Source organism: Anomaloglossus baeobatrachus, chromosome 6 (genome assembly GCF_048569485.1).
Source record: "Anomaloglossus baeobatrachus isolate aAnoBae1 chromosome 6, aAnoBae1.hap1, whole genome shotgun sequence".
NCBI classification, from domain to species: domain Eukaryota; kingdom Metazoa; phylum Chordata; class Amphibia; order Anura; family Aromobatidae; genus Anomaloglossus; species Anomaloglossus baeobatrachus.
The window spans coordinates 173,967,826-173,983,634 of record NC_134358.1 but is presented as its reverse complement, the minus strand read 5'-3'; the positions used below and the strand labels follow the sequence as shown (position 1 = coordinate 173,983,634).

General features: G+C 41.9%; 1 protein-coding gene across 25 annotated transcripts in view; it reads left to right on the top strand.

Annotated features, from left to right (window-relative positions):
* The window catches only part of EPB41L3 (erythrocyte membrane protein band 4.1 like 3), a 311,036-nt gene that overhangs the window by 139,973 nt on the left and 155,254 nt on the right, over positions 1 to 15,809 (top strand). For all 25 annotated transcript variants that reach the window (XM_075314499.1, XM_075314519.1, XM_075314518.1 and 22 more), the window contains exons 5-6: positions 5,056 to 5,098; positions 12,339 to 12,414. In XM_075314499.1, coding sequence (XP_075170614.1) covers positions 5,056 to 5,098; positions 12,339 to 12,414 — 119 coding nt within the window. The remainder of the gene's footprint in view (positions 1 to 5,055; positions 5,099 to 12,338; positions 12,415 to 15,809) is intronic.

The following is a 15,809-nucleotide window of genomic DNA, read 5'->3' as shown; positions in this document are numbered from 1 at the left end:
GGCTGGCTGTTTACTTCGCGCGCGTCCCCGCTCATCACCCCGCCCACCTGTCAGCGCTGAGAGATGGGCGGGAGGATGGGCGTGCATATGTAATGAGCGGGCCCACGTGGTCACGGCAGGCGCTGCTGCTGCCTGCTCGTGCCCCCGATGACCCGCTCCACCGCAGCACCCTCATTCCCCGCAGCCATGCCTTACATTCAGACCATTAGACGCACCCCCCACTTTCCCCCAACATTTGGGGGAAAAAAAGTGCGTCTTATGGTCCGAAAAATACGGTACTTCATGGAAAACTAGTAAATTGGTCCCCATGTGGCCACCAGATAATGAGTCTCTTTTATCTTCTCCCTAGGGTCCCCGGCTTTGTCTTGACAGTCGGAGACCCGACCTGTTCCTGGTAGATTGTAGGAGCTGCAACTTTACGGAGCTTGGTCCTGGGTTTTAACCCCACACTTTTATAAACTTACGGTACTCTGTCTTTTGAGATTAGTTGCCCTGTGCACGGCAGTCAACTCAACTGAAGATGTAGAATAGAGTTTTTTTCAACTCTTTAAATCTTTGCAATTTGGAATAAAATATATTAAGTAAGGTGTTTACCATTCAGTGTTTTAGAAGATACAACTAGAGGTGCATTATGTCAGTATCAGAGAAGATTTGTATAAGCTAGAAAGGGTTTGATGTTGATGTGCTAGCAATCTGCAGGCTGGCCATGTACCTTTCATCTTCTGTAAGTGATTAGAATAGAGCAAAGCCTAAGGCGAGCTGTTGTAGCTGGCAGGTGCATACATAATTGCCAAATAATTATAAGCTGGCCTTTGTTGCTGAAATCTCTGCAAAGCACTCCAGCATTCAAGCTGATATCAGGTATTCATTTAGATTCTGAGAACACCTTGTTACTAATTGCATTTCCATATGTATGAACCAATAAATTAGAAAAAAAACTATTTTTTGACAAATTCATTTTAGAAGGACAAAACATTTTTGAGATATTTTGTTCCAGTGCTGTTAGCCGGTTTCCAGGACATCTGTTGCACTTTACTACAAAATATTACCAAAAACGAAGCAAAATAGATTTAGATTGCTCCCTGATGTGGTCAATTTTGTGTGATGGCAGTGGCAAATTGAATGTCACATTACAAAATGGAACACCATATTTTGTGAGGAACGTAATGTCTTTTTGTGTATTAAGTGCTTGTTCTTATATAGAGATTTGTTTTGATCTTTTGACACTTATTCACTGAATTCTTCATCCAATCAATTTTAGCCCTCACATCCTCCTGTGATATAAAGTTGGCTCACAGCAGCCTGTTTGGACAAGTTGAGGCTTGCCACTACATGTTTATGCTTTAGGCCACAACACAGGAAAGAATAAGAAGAAAGCACCCTATCATTGGTAGAAAATCTTTGCATTCCAGGGTTACCAGGGTTATATAACAGAAAAAGATGAGGCACTGTCAAACACAAGACAATTAAAGGGGTTAGTTACTACATTTATAAGTTCTTTTCTTGTGAAATAAATTTTCTTTTTGCCAATACCTAGATTACAGAAAGATTTGGAAACGCTAAGATTCTCTCCTGGCTACATGATCTGGCTGAGAACCCTTAGACTTCCTATCATGTCACATTAATTTGTCCCTGTCTTCCTGGCTCGGAAATCTAACATGACGCACACTCATGTGACTTTCATAATGTGTGAGTGGGTAATCTCCCTCCAGAATTCTCTCTTTTATCTGTATGTGTACAGCATAGTTTATACACACTCACACCTTGTTGTATTACTAGTTTATCACACCTGTTGGGGTTGCGTGCATCAGTGATGTTGAAAGGTGTGGCGGCGGCAGTGAAGTTTGTCAGCAGGGAAACCCCATGGTGACGTTTTAAACTGAAGTGTCAGACTAAGCATACTACTGCCCAGCATTGGCAGTAGTGCCTTGCATGATGAGGCAAATTGTATTGACAAGATACAATGCTGGTTCAGTGTGACTTTCATGCGTGCCATATTACTGCGCAGAAGGAAGGCCTGGCAATCTACTCCCATACTATGCTAAGAAAACCTGATGGAGAGTACAACTATAGGACTTCGATATAGTGTTGGAAGATGCCCCCAAGGTCAGAAGGCACTCAACAAGCTACTAGGGAAGAGTCGATGGTCGACCTGTATATCAAGGCCGCAAGGTCGACTTGCAGCTGATGTTTCTTGGTCGGAAGGAAAGCTGTAGAGATATCTCTTTCAGAACTCGAACCATGAACCAATGTAAACTCAACATTGTCAAAGCCGAAATGGACAGAACAGGACTCTACTGAATTAACGAATTAGGATGGACTCAATTGGGACATTTCCAGTGAAACAAACATTGTATCTACTATTCTGGCAATGACTACCAAAAACGGAACTGTCGCTTTTATTCCCTACTGAAGACTCAACCCTGAAGTACAGTGCAGTCAGTGAAGGTCATCTCGATATGGCTACAAGGGAGTGTCAATCCATGTCAATGTCATACAAGTCTACTCACCAAAACAGATGCTGAGGAGGAGGACGTTGAGTTTTTCTACAATCAAGTTCAAGAGACATCAACAAAAAGTAAAAACAAGACTTGCCCATTCTAATGGGAAAGTTGAATGCCAAAGTGGGACATTCCAAACATGAAACTGTTGTTGCAAACTTTGGACTTGGTGACTATAACAAGACTAGAGGAAGAGTCCTTTATTTTTGTGCTGTAAATCAATTGCTCGTCACGAATACATTCATCCAAAATCACAGACTATACACATGGACATCACAGAATTGGGCCTAGAAGAATCAAATTGACTACATATATGTTCTCCAAAATGGAGATTGTCTAACATTACAGTGAAAACAAGTCTAGGAGATGACTGTTTAACTGATAATGAACTTTGGACATGAAAGAGTAGTCCATGTGTGCATTTTGACACTAGACAACAGCCCGTTTCCAATTTTGATTTGACCAACATACCTAAAGATTTTTTGGAATATCTGCACTGCAGATTTATATTACTAAACTCGGATGAAAGAAAGTTTGAGGACTATTGACATATATGAAAACTATTATTAATGAAGAAGCCAGGAAGGCAATAAACAAGAGGCAGAAGAGACCTATGATTAACAGAAGAAACTAAAGATCAGTGAAGAAAGACGAATGGCAAATGTAACAAGCAGGCTGCAGACAACATCAGTAAAAGACTGAAGAGAGTCACTCGAACAGACAAAGACATTTATTAACAAAAGATATGTACACAAATAGAAAGGAATTGTTTTAATGGGAAGATGAGGAAGGCATACCTAGGCATCAACAGGAAAGCTGAAAATTTCACCTAACAGTGGCCATGTTAAAAGACTCCAACAGGTTCTTTCAACATGCCCACTCTTGGTTAAAACGTTTGCCATCTCTTTGATTTTTACACATGTATACATATCTCGCTCTACATTCATCCTTTTACAGTACAAAATATGATTAGTCATAAATAGTCAGTGAGGGGTAGGAGGAGATAGTTTGGGGCCAGGGCTGGTGTTCTGGTGCTTTGTTTTACTTCCATTTCCCGCAGAAGAAACTGGACAGGACCTTAAGTTGAAGTTGTGTGTGAAACTGGGAAGGAGTGGGATTGGTTTTGTCTAAGTTGCAAGGGGTGTGCTTACTGCTGTCTTGTAGCACAGCAGAAGGGATGATGGGAAATGTAGTCAAAAGGGAGCAAATGATTCTGAAAAGGAAGTGATTGATGTGACAAAAAAGCTGGTGTCAGGGGATCTGAAGCAGAAAAACAAAATAACAGGCAGAAAGATATATGGTGATCTTTTGGTCACTATCTATAGACATTTATGGCAAAACCAGTAAATGAATTACAGCAGTCTACAATCTCTTCTCAATCCATATGTTTATCCCCAACAAAATAACACCTATACTCCCTTCTGGTGACAGAACAGTTCCAACTGTGTTGGCTCTGCTTCTCCGGGGATCACTTGATATGTCATATGAGCCCTGCGGCCAAGGAAGGCTGGCTACGCTCTCCCCTCCTTCAAACAAATCAAAACATCTGGAGAAAGTGAAGTGAGAGCTGCTCTCACTTCCTCCGGATGTCTTGAGTAACCCCATATCAGCAGGTAAATGGCGTTATCCAACATGTCAAGTTCCCTTTAATGCCAGAGTTGTCATCAGTTCTTTCTACTATCCATTGGAAAACAGATGCATGCTCTTATGATTTGACCCTGAAATGTAGATTAGACAGTAGATGTCACCCTATGGGCGTAGCGGGCACGTTCAGACTGACCAAAGTCTGAAGCACAACGAGGGACACTGGGGACACAATACAACGGCAGTCCCTACCGCTAGAGATAGGGGTAAGAGGGCACCTCCTGAACTCTCCTCAACCTGATATAGGTTCTTTCAACCTGTCGGCGAGCAGGATGCCTTGGGCCCTCTGCTGGCCCTAAACTCAACCTGCCTAGTGAGTAGGCCGATGAGTTCACTAGACTCACAACTACAAATACTGAAACACAACAAAAGGAAAACAAACAGAGGAAATGCCGCAACACCAAAAAGATAAAGGACGGCTTTTTGGAATACTCCAACACAGCTCCTTCCACCAAAGGGGCCAGTATACAATTGAATTTGTATCTTCAGCAGTGATTTCTTGGTAACACCTCTATTTAAACCTGAAGGGTGTGACTACAAAGCTACTGCAGCTGAACCACTCAACTAGAGACTACTGGAGAAGCTGCCAGCAGTAAAACTGACATTAACCATTTAGGAACCAAACAAAAACCACGTTAAATTTGGATAACCAGATGGAGATGAGAGGCTGCAGTCCAGAAGCTGTCACTAGTCTCCAAAAACTGGGAGACGACCGTGACAGTAGAGAAAACATACATCATCTGTCTAATCCTTTCAAAACCTAAAATGTAGATTCACAAAATTAGACTCCAGTGCCATACTTTACAGATAAATATATAACGACTTCTAGATGAAGACTGCACATTATAGCTTCTATTTTCAATGTTTCACACTCACTGATTAGATTTTGATTATTTTTTTCTTCTCTTAGAACTGGTTGGATCCTGCTAAAGAAATCAAGAAACAAACACGAAGTAAGTTATACCAATAGTGTTTACAACGTTTACTCATTGGAGACCATCAGTAAGATTTAGTAGGTAGCAGCGAGTGGACCTCTCAGCGAGGCAGATATTAAAGAAACAGAATTTTTTTTTTTTTTTTAGTAGTGACTGTACAGATCTGACCATCATGAACACACTAAAAGATTAAGTGCCTAAAAATGTGTATTCTACACTAAAATATTTTCAAGCCATCCTTGAATACCTAATGTTTTATTTATCAGGTCATTCACAAGTGATTAAATGTACTTGGTCAAATGAAAGCCTTTATTCTGGGAACAGTGGTGTCCTCATAAGTGGTTGTCATAATGGGATAAACTAATGACACTCAAATGCGCATAACACATATTACTATAGAGATTGTAAGAAGTAGAGTTAAGTGAAATATGCTCTGACAATATTAACCCCTTAAGGACGAAGCCAGTTTTGTCCTTAATGCCCAGGCCATTTTTTGCAATTCTGACCAGTGTCACTTTATGAGGTCATAACTCTGGAACGCTTCAACGGATCCCGGTGATTCTGACATTGTTTTTTCGTGACATATTGTACTTCATGATAGTTATAAATTTAGAACGATATTTTTTGCTTTTATTTGTGAAAAAATCGGAAATTTGATGAAAATTTTGAAAATTTTGCAATTTTCAAACTTTTAATTTTTATGCCCTTAACCCAGAGAGTTATGTCACACAAAACAGTTAATAAATAACATTTCCCACATGTCTACTTTACATTAGCGCAATTTCTGAAACAAAATGTTTTGGGGTTAGGAAGTTAGAAGGGGTCAAAGTTCATCTGCAATTTCCCATTTTTTCAACAAAATTCACAAAACCATTTTTTTAGGGACCACATCACATTTGAAGTGACTTTGAGAGGCCTAAGTGACAGAAAATACCTAAAAGTGACACCATTCTCAAAACAGCACCCCTCAAAGTACTCAAAACCACATCCAAGAAGTTTATTAACCCTTCAGGTGCTTCACAGGAACTAAAGCAAAGTGGAATGAAAAAAAGCAAAAAATAAAATTTTACCTAAAATGTTGCTCTACCCCAAATTTATTCACTTTTAGAAGAAATAACACAACAAAATGAACCCCAAAACTTGTTACCCACTTTCTTATGAACGCGCCAATACCCCACATGTGGTCAGAAACCTTTGTTTGGACAAATGGGAGGGCTCGGAACAGAAGGAGCAATATTTGAATTTTGGAAAGCAAATTTGGCTGAAATAGATTGCGGGCACCATGTTGCATTTACATGTCCGCTAAGGTACCTAAACAGCAGAAACCCCTCACAAGTGACACCATTTTGGAAACTAGACCCCTTAAGGCTTCTATCTAGGGGTATAGTGAGCATTTTGGATCCACAAGTACTTCACAGATTTTGATAACGTTACGTTGTCACATTGAAAATTTTCATTTTTTTCTCAAAAATGTTGCTTTAGCATCAATTTTTTCACTTTTTCAAGAGGTAATTCCAAAAATTTGACCCCAACGTTTGTTACCCACTTTTTTATGAGCGCGGTGATACCTCACTTGTGGTCTGAAACCTTTGTTTGGAGAAATGGGAGGGCTTGGAACGGAAGGAGCAATATTTGAATTTTGGAAAGGAAATTTGGCTGAAAAAGATTGCAGGCACCATGTCGCATTTGGAGGACCCCTAAGGTACGTAAACAGCAAAAAAACACCACAAGTGACCCCATATTGGAAACTAGGCCCCTCAAGGAATTTATCTTGATGTTTGGTGAGTACCCTGAACCTCCAGGTGCTTTACAGAAGTTTATAACGTTGAGCCATGAAAATAAAAAAATAAAATTTTACCACAAAATTGTTACTTCAACCAGGTAGCTTTTTTTTTCACAAGGGTAACAGGAAATAAATCACCATGAAATTTATTGCGCAATTTCTCCTGAGTTTGTTGATATCTTGTATGTGGTGGAAATCAACTGTTTGGGCACACTACAGGGCTCAGAAGAGAAGGAGTGCAGTTTGACTGCAAAATTGGCTGGAATCAATAGCGGACGCCATGTTGCATTAGGAGAGCCCCTGAGGTGCCTAAGCAGTGGAGGTCCCCCACAAGTGACCCCATTCTGGAAATAAGACCCCTCAAGGCTTTAATCTAGGTGTATATTGAGCATTTTGAATCCACGAATACTTCACAGAATTTGATAAGCTTAGGTTGCCATATTGAAATTTTCATTTTTTTCACAAAAATGTTGATTTAGCGACACATTTTTCACTTTTTCAAGAGGCAACAACAAAACGTGTACCCCACAGGTTGTTATCTAATTTCTTGTGAGCGCAGGGATACCCCACATGTGGCCAAAAACCTTTGTTTGGATAAATGGGAGGGCTTGGAATGGAAGGAGCACCATTTGAATTTTGGAAAAGTTGAAGTAAATTGCGCGCACCATGTCACATTAGCAGGGCCCCTTGGGTACCTATACATCAGAAACCCCACACAAGTGACCTCATTTTGGAAACTGGACCCCTCAAGGATTTTATTCAGGAGTATAGTAAGCATTTTGAATCCACAGGTACTTCACAAAAATGTTGCTGTAGCAACAAATTTCTCACTGTTAAGGGGGCTTTACACGCTGCGACATCGCTAATGCGGAGTCGTTAGGGTCACGGAATTGGTGACGCACATCCGGCCGCATTAGCGATGTTGCTGCGTGTGACACTGATGAGCGATTTTGCATCGTTGCAAAAACGTGCAAAATCGCTCATCGGTGACATGGGGGTCCATTCTCGATTATCGTTACTGCAGCAGTAACGATGTAGTTAGTCGCTCCTGCGGCAGCACACATCGCTATGTGTGACGCCGCAGGAACGAGGAACCTCTCCTTACCTGCCTCCCGGCCGCTATGAGGAAGGAAGAAGGTGGGCGGGATGTTCCGGCCACTCATCTCCGCCCCTCCGCTTTGATTGGGCGGCCGCTCAGTGACGTCACTGTGACGCCACACGGACCGCCCCCTTAGAAAGGAGGCGGTTCGCCGGTCACAGCGACGTCGCCGGGCAGGTAAGTATGTGTGATGCGTCTGCGCGATGTTGTGCGGCACGGGCAGCGATTTGCCCGTGTCGCACAACAGATGGGGGCGGGTACCCACACTAGCGATATCGGGACCGATATCGCAGCGTGTAAAGTAGCCTTTAGGCTATGTGGCCATGATCCAGCGACACGGCGTCTAGTACACAGTGTCAGCCTCCTGCAGAAATGTGAGTGTTGTCCACGGGAGAACGCAGCTGCCCATGCCCACGATTTGGGTTCAGGCTGCTATGGACTTTAGTTTTATTCTACCTGCAAAGAACACTCATCTCCGCAGCATAAATTGACATGCTGAGGCTCGGGAAGCTGCGCCACAGGTCGGTTTATGCTGCGGAGAAAAGAAACACAGTGGGCACGGGATTTCTAAAAATCCTGCCACTGTGCTTCTACTGCACAACGCAGCGTTATGGACGCAGGGAAAACACTCTGCGCCCAAAACGCTGCAAACCCTGATTGTGGGCACACAGCGTAAAATGCTACAGTGGATGAATGGATAGATGTCAAACATATATAACGTCCCACCCCCCTGCATATTCTAAGCTGGCGCCCTTTAGTGCCTTTCATGTGACACTAAAGGATGCCTAGCCTTGTATTTAGCCCAAAAAAAAAAAAAAAATTAAAATAAATGACGTGGGGTCCCCCCTATTTTTGATAGCCAGCTAGGGTAAAGCAGACAGCTGTAGCCTGCAAACCACAGCTGACAGCTTCATCTTGTCTGGTGATCAATTTGGAGGGCTCCCCAAGCTGTTTTTTTTTTTTAATTATTTATAAATAAATAATTAAAAAAAACAAACAAACGTGGGGTCCCCCCAAATTAGATCACCAGCCAAGGTGAAGCTGACAGCTGGGGTCTGGTATTTTCAGGATGGGAAGAGCCATGGTTATTGGACTCTTCCCAGCCTAAAAATAGCAGGCCGCAGCCGCCCCAGAAGTGGCGCATCCATTAGATGCGCCAATTCTGGCGCTTCGCCCCAGCTCATCCCGCGCCCTGGTGCGTTGGCTAACGGGGTAATGAATGGGGTTGATACCAGGTGTGTAATGTCACCTGGCATCAAGCCCAGCAATTAGTTATGTCACGGCGTCTATCAGATACCCGACATAACTAATTGACAGTAATAAGAAAAAAAATTGACAACAAAAAAAAATTTATTTGAAAAAACACTCCCCAAAACATTCCCTGATTGACCAATTTATTGAAAAGAACAAAAAAATCCACTATAATCCATTTGGACGTCCCACGTCGACTCTGGACCTTCTAGAATATGGGGGACACGTTCAGGGAACGTATCCCCCATTTTCTAGGAGGGCAGACCCTCCATTTGAGGAGAGTGGGTGCAAAAAGCTGCACCCACCCTCCCCGGGTCACAGCTGCACAGTGCTGAGCAGCAGCCAGCGTCTCTGAACACAGGAAGCTGTCATCTGCTCGGCACATGTGACCGGCGTCTGCAGAGAAGGAGCCGGAGGAGGGGGCCGCGGGGGATCAGCGCTCCGGTATGTATGACACCGGGGGACACCAGGGGGAGGGTAGGGGGGGACCCGGCAGGGCCTAGGGAGCAGGTTTCTGTCGTATGTGTTATGGCACATACGACAGAAACCATAGGAACACTGTAAATGCGGCCGGCGCGCTGCTGTGCTCTCCGATGCGCGCGGCCATCTTGGATTTTCGGGAGGGGGTTGGGGGTCGGGGGGGGCACTTTGGGGATACCGAGGGGACCGGAGGGAACCGGGAAAAAGATTTATCTCCCATCTGGCATGTTTGATCATGCCAGATGGGAGATAAATGATTTTTTACCGGCGCGGTCATTTACTATAACTTGATGATCGGTATACGGTGTATACCGGTCATCACGTGACTGGGGACCGGAAAAACCGGCCCGAATCATGATCTCCAGGGTCTCAGCTACCCCCGGCAGCTGAGACCCCGGAAATTTTCTGACTCTGGGGGGCGCTAGACCCTTTTTTCCGACCGCCGTTTTAAAACGGCAGAAAGGAATAAGTACCCTTTTTTAGTGCCGTTTTAAAACGTAACGCGGTCGTAATGGGGTTAAGATTATTTGACCATTCATTTTCCAGTGCAACTAAAATATTTTATTTCTGAATTATATTGAAATAAAATTTACCATGTTGTGTTAATAAAACTGCACTGTAGAGAAAATGACAAATTAATTGAAAATGTTCTACTTCTCTACCTTCGTCCCCTTGTTTGGAGCAATAGTAATATTAGGCACACTCCCATGTTCAAATGCACAGATTTTTAACTGGCAGCTGTTTCCCCTTTTACAGTTTGCCGCAGAAATCAGAACGGTAAGCCAGGGTATAGTAAAAAGTAATAAAAAAATGGCGAAAATCGCAAAAAGTTCCTTTGAGAAACAAATTAAAATAGCAATGGCAGTAAATAAATCCAAAGGAAGGGTTTTATTTATAAATACATAATCTCACAGGCTTCAACACTGAACCAATGCCTTCCTCAGGCCAAAATGTTCAGTCTCGAATGTGTAGCCTTATGTATTTACTGGTGAACTCTTTCTTTGGATGTGCTTACCCATTCGATCTACAAACTGTATCTGAAATAATGATTTTCTCTCCTCAGTGTGCATGCCAAGGAAGACTCTTATCGCGGGGTCCTACTGTGGTAGAAGGAGAGATGGGTGAACAGTCCCAAGAACCTTTATTACATATGAACCAATCAATAAAACAATCCATCACACACAGAGTAAAATAGTCCCGCAACACAAATATAATCCAGTAACGGGATAAATGCCCCAGGACAGGAGTGTTACAATCCTCCAGCTGTCTTTTCCAGGGTAACCAGAGTTTCTCCAAGTCTTTCTGGGGTCCTGGCCGTAGCATCAGCGTCCCACAAAGGATGAATCTTACTGCATCCCTTGTCCTCCTCAGGCTCAGTCCTTCTATCCAGGGGTAAGCAGACAGTTGGATGTTTTTTAGGTGGAGGCACTACAGGGGGTCATTTCAGAATTTGGAGAGCAGGGGAGTAATGAATGGACAGTCAGGAAATGTCAGCTGGGGTTCATCAAGAACCATCAACACATACATCCAGGCTGCAGATGGTAATTATCACACATTCTATAATGTGATTTAAGACTCTACACAGGCAACGAGGCAACACTCCTAAAATCATTAAAAATATGAACATACACAAAATGATACCCAACCCACCAGATCACACCATCACAATGCACTTATTTTTTTTTAAAGCAAACAACTGATTTGTAAATACATTGCATACATTGATCATATAAATGTAAGTTTTGTGTTGTCTTTTTTTTATGTGTTGGGCATTGCATTTTTTATTGTCTATCTGGTCTTGTTAAGATACAAAACATGAAGTCCTCATGAAATTCTTATATAGAAACGATGGTGAAGGAACATGAAATGTGGTTCCATATGCATAGTGGTGTTCGTAGCATAATAAAATAAATGGCAGTAAAGACCATCAGGAAGACCGTGGAGCTGCATGCCAAACATCCAGACGTCACATATCACAGAATAACGATGTACGATTGAAGGAAATAACAATGCAACAATAAACAGAAATTTACTGAGATCGTTTTTTCCTTAACATTAATGTGGCTGAGGATAGGATCCCATTGACTCAATTTTTTTTCCTGTATATTAGCAAACAACAATAAGCAAACTGAACGAAACATCACATAATATATTAGTGTTCTGTGTCACATTGTGCTGTTGCTTTTATAAGTAATGTATGTAGAAATGTCATGCAGCTTTATTGCCCTCAAGCTCCCGAGTCCCGTGTACTGGCACAATAATAATTATGCTGCTGCTCTGTGGCATATTATCTCTTTTATTTTTAGCTGAAATGTGCCCGGACGTCTCGCGCTCTCTGCATCCTTCCCAGCAGCATTCTCACCCATCACTTCTATTTTCACACAGATCTGTTGCTGCTTTTCTGTTCCCCATAATGACCTTGCATCTTCCAGCATTTTCCTGCTGCAGTTCTGATGAAAGTGGTTTTGCAGCATGCTGCGCCTTAAAATGATATCATACTTGTTGAAATCTTATGTCTGCAGATATTTTTGTATTCCTCTAATACAACTGACACAGAAATGGGCACACCACTTGTTACGCAAGAGTATCAGGATGATATTCTCATAAAAATAAGTGTCAGATTATTTATTGTCTCCTCTTTTCAGATGGCTCGTGGCACTTCTCCTTTAATGTGAAATTCTACCCACCCGATCCTTCCCAGCTATCAGAAGACATAACCAGGTATTTATATTTTCTTTAAAGTGCTTTGTGCACTTCCAGCCAGCGTCTGAAATATTTAAATGGCTATAAAATTGGCTTTTATTTTGTCTCTTTTTAGATGTGGATAAAACCTTAGAAAAGTGGATCGTAATGACGATCATACAGAACTCTTGTCAGTACACACGATAATGGTCCTTTTAATGAGGAGTTCTAGCACAGCACTAAATCCTTATGCCCATTAGTGGTGGCACTGGTGTCCTTAATGAAAATTTTAACTCTATACCCGACTCACACAAATGGGATATGTCAGCTGTTACAGTCCATCTAGTTTAGGAATCACCACCATAATCACAGCTTGTTCCTTAAATTGTTCTCCATGATTTAATAATTGTAATATAAGTTTGATTTATACCCGCATTGTGGCTTTATTGTCTGCAGTGGGCTTAATAAAGATTCTGAGTTATTAATGTACATCATAGCCAGGTAGATAGTGTTCATGGACCTCATTAGGAGTGGATGGTGAATGCTTGTTCTTTGCATTAGCCAAGCTCAGGTACAGGTGTGGTTGTTACAGTTTTAAGACGGCCATACACACTAGACATAAATGACCATGTGGTGAAATGTTTTTTGCTGATGCAGCATACCTATTTGGTTCATGTGGTCTCTATAAGAAAGCTGCTGCCAGAATGTTCTGGTACTGACTTCTCTCCCAAAGAACAAATGTATATTGTGGTCCAAAATCGGACATAGTGGATTTTTCTGTCCTCTGACATCCCGTGTCGTTAGAGTCAAAAAGGCTCCATATATATGAGACTGTCGTACAAGCCCATCGATATTAAGACCTCTATTGTCTTGTCTCTTAGGTAATTGTGACTCGAAAACATTTGATAATGTGATCTAGAGCATACAGTACCTGTGTGGTTCAGTTAGACTGACGGCTGTAGTAAACGCATGAATATACAGTATATATGCAGTACAGACCAAAAGTTTGGACACACCTTCTCAACTCTAGAACAACTGTTAAGAGGAGACTTTGTGCAGCAGGCCTTCATGGTAAAATAGCTGCTAGGAAACCACTGCTACGGACAGCCAACAAGCACAAGAGACTTGTTTGGGCTGAAGAACACAAGGAATGGACATTAGACCAGTAGAAATTTGTGCTTTGGTTTGAGGAGTCCAAATTTGAGATCTTTGGATCCAACCACCGTGTCTTTGTAGAAAAGGTGAACGGATGGACTCTACATGGCTGGTTCCCACCGTGAAGCATGGAAGAGGAGGTGTGATGGTGTGGGAGTGCTTTGCTGGTGACACTGTTGGGGATTTATTCAAAATTGAAGGCATACAGAACCAGCATGCCTACCACAGCATCTTGCAGCGGCATGCTATTCCATCCGGTTTGCGTTTAGTTGGACCATCATTTATTTTTCAACAGGACAATGACCCCAAACACACCTCCAGGCTGTGTAAGGTCTATTTGACTAAGAAGGAGAGTGATGGGGTGCTATGCCAGATGACCTGGTCTCCACAGTCACCAGACCTGAACCCAATCGAGATTGTTTGGGGTGAGCTGGACCGCAGAGTGAAGGCAAAAGGGACAACAAATGCTAAGCATCTCTGGGAACTTCTTCAAGACTATTGGAAAACCATTTCCGGTGACTACCTCTTGAAGCTCATCAAGACAATGCCAATAGTGTGCAAAGTAGTAATGAAAGCAAAAGGTGGCTACTTTGAAGAACCTAGAATATAAGACATATTTTCAGTTGTTTCCCACTTTTTTTAAGTATTTCATTTCACATGTGTTAATTCATAGTTTTGATGCCTTCAATGTGAATCTACAATTTTCAGAGTCATGAAAATAAAGAAAACTCATTGAATGAGAAGGTGTGTCCAAACTTCTGTACTGTGTGTGTGTGTGTGTGTGTGTGTATGTATATATATATGCGTGTCTGTGTGTGTGTGTATGTATGTATATATATATATATATATATATATATATATATATATATATATATATATATATATATATAAATTTATTTATTTATTTTTTATGCATCAAAACATTTGTTCAAAAGTTATATTTTAGCTGAAATGTTGCATCCATCTGTTTAAAGTTATATTATTTTACCTCTTTGTTTTTGTAATTGAATGTAAAACTGTAATATTCCGTTCATTTGTTATTTGCCATAAGTGCGGTAAGCAAATTCTATTACTTCTACCATATTAAGTAGTACATGTCACCATCAGACAGTAAATACAGTGCTGCCAAAGATCATGTTAGCAGCTTCTAAATTTAGACAGATTTCATTATCGCTCATTTAGTTAAATACTGCAGACAAGATAATTGTTCTCTTGCAAATAGCACCCATTCTGAGACTTTCAGTGTTCAATATCAATGTTGCTAACAGCCCATGCTTGATACAATGTAGTATTTTTGCATTTTAAGTAATTGTACAAGCCTCACTTTTCTCGCTCAGAATGTATTCCCATTGGTACATATTATTAAAAACTATGTACCACACTTTGTTTTTAATTAGGATGTCCCTGTACTGATTGTAATCATTTACAGTTCCCTGTACAGTGGAACTTCGGTTAACGAGTAATCTAGTTAGCAGGTATTCCGCTTAACAAAGCTTGCTGTAAATTTGTAACTCACTTTACGAGCAAGCTTTGCCGTACGAGCAAAATACCGCACACACTTCCCGTTTCGTACATCGACCGCACTCTGACCAGCTCTTACAGTCAGCACAAACACGCACAAACACACACAAACACGCATAAACACGCGCACACACATATTATGCTCACCTTACCTTCCGTCGCCGGCCTCACGGTTCTTGTAGTTCGCCGCTACAGGATGTGTATCGGTAACTATCGCGACGAGGGAGGAACTTCCGCTGTCAGCCACTACTCAAAGGCAGCATGCTGAGCAATCGGAGGCAAGCGGCTCCTGCCTGTGACGCCAGCGCTCTGGCAGCGGAAGGTCCTCCCTCGTCGCGATGGTTACCCGATACACATCCTGTACCGGCGAACTGCAAGATCCAGGAGGCCAGCGATGGAACGAAAGGTAAGGTGAGCATTGTGTGTGTGTGTGTGTGTGTGTGTGTGTGTGTGTGTGTGTGTGTGTGTGTGTGTGTGTGTGTGTGTGTGTGTGTGTGTGTGTGTAATGGTACAATAGGGGACCAGGATGGGACATTTAACAAGTTGTGGAACTAATTGTCTGCGTTGCAATGATTTCCTATGGGAAATCTTGCTTATCTAGACAAGTAACTATTGTTCTCGTTGACCAAGCTTCCACTGTACAATGAAAAGAAAAAGTACAGACACTCTTGATGAAAGTAAGGACTATGAACATGTTGAGTATATATACTCAGAGATGTGTCCTGAACTTTATTAATTTTAGAAAAAAGTATAAATGA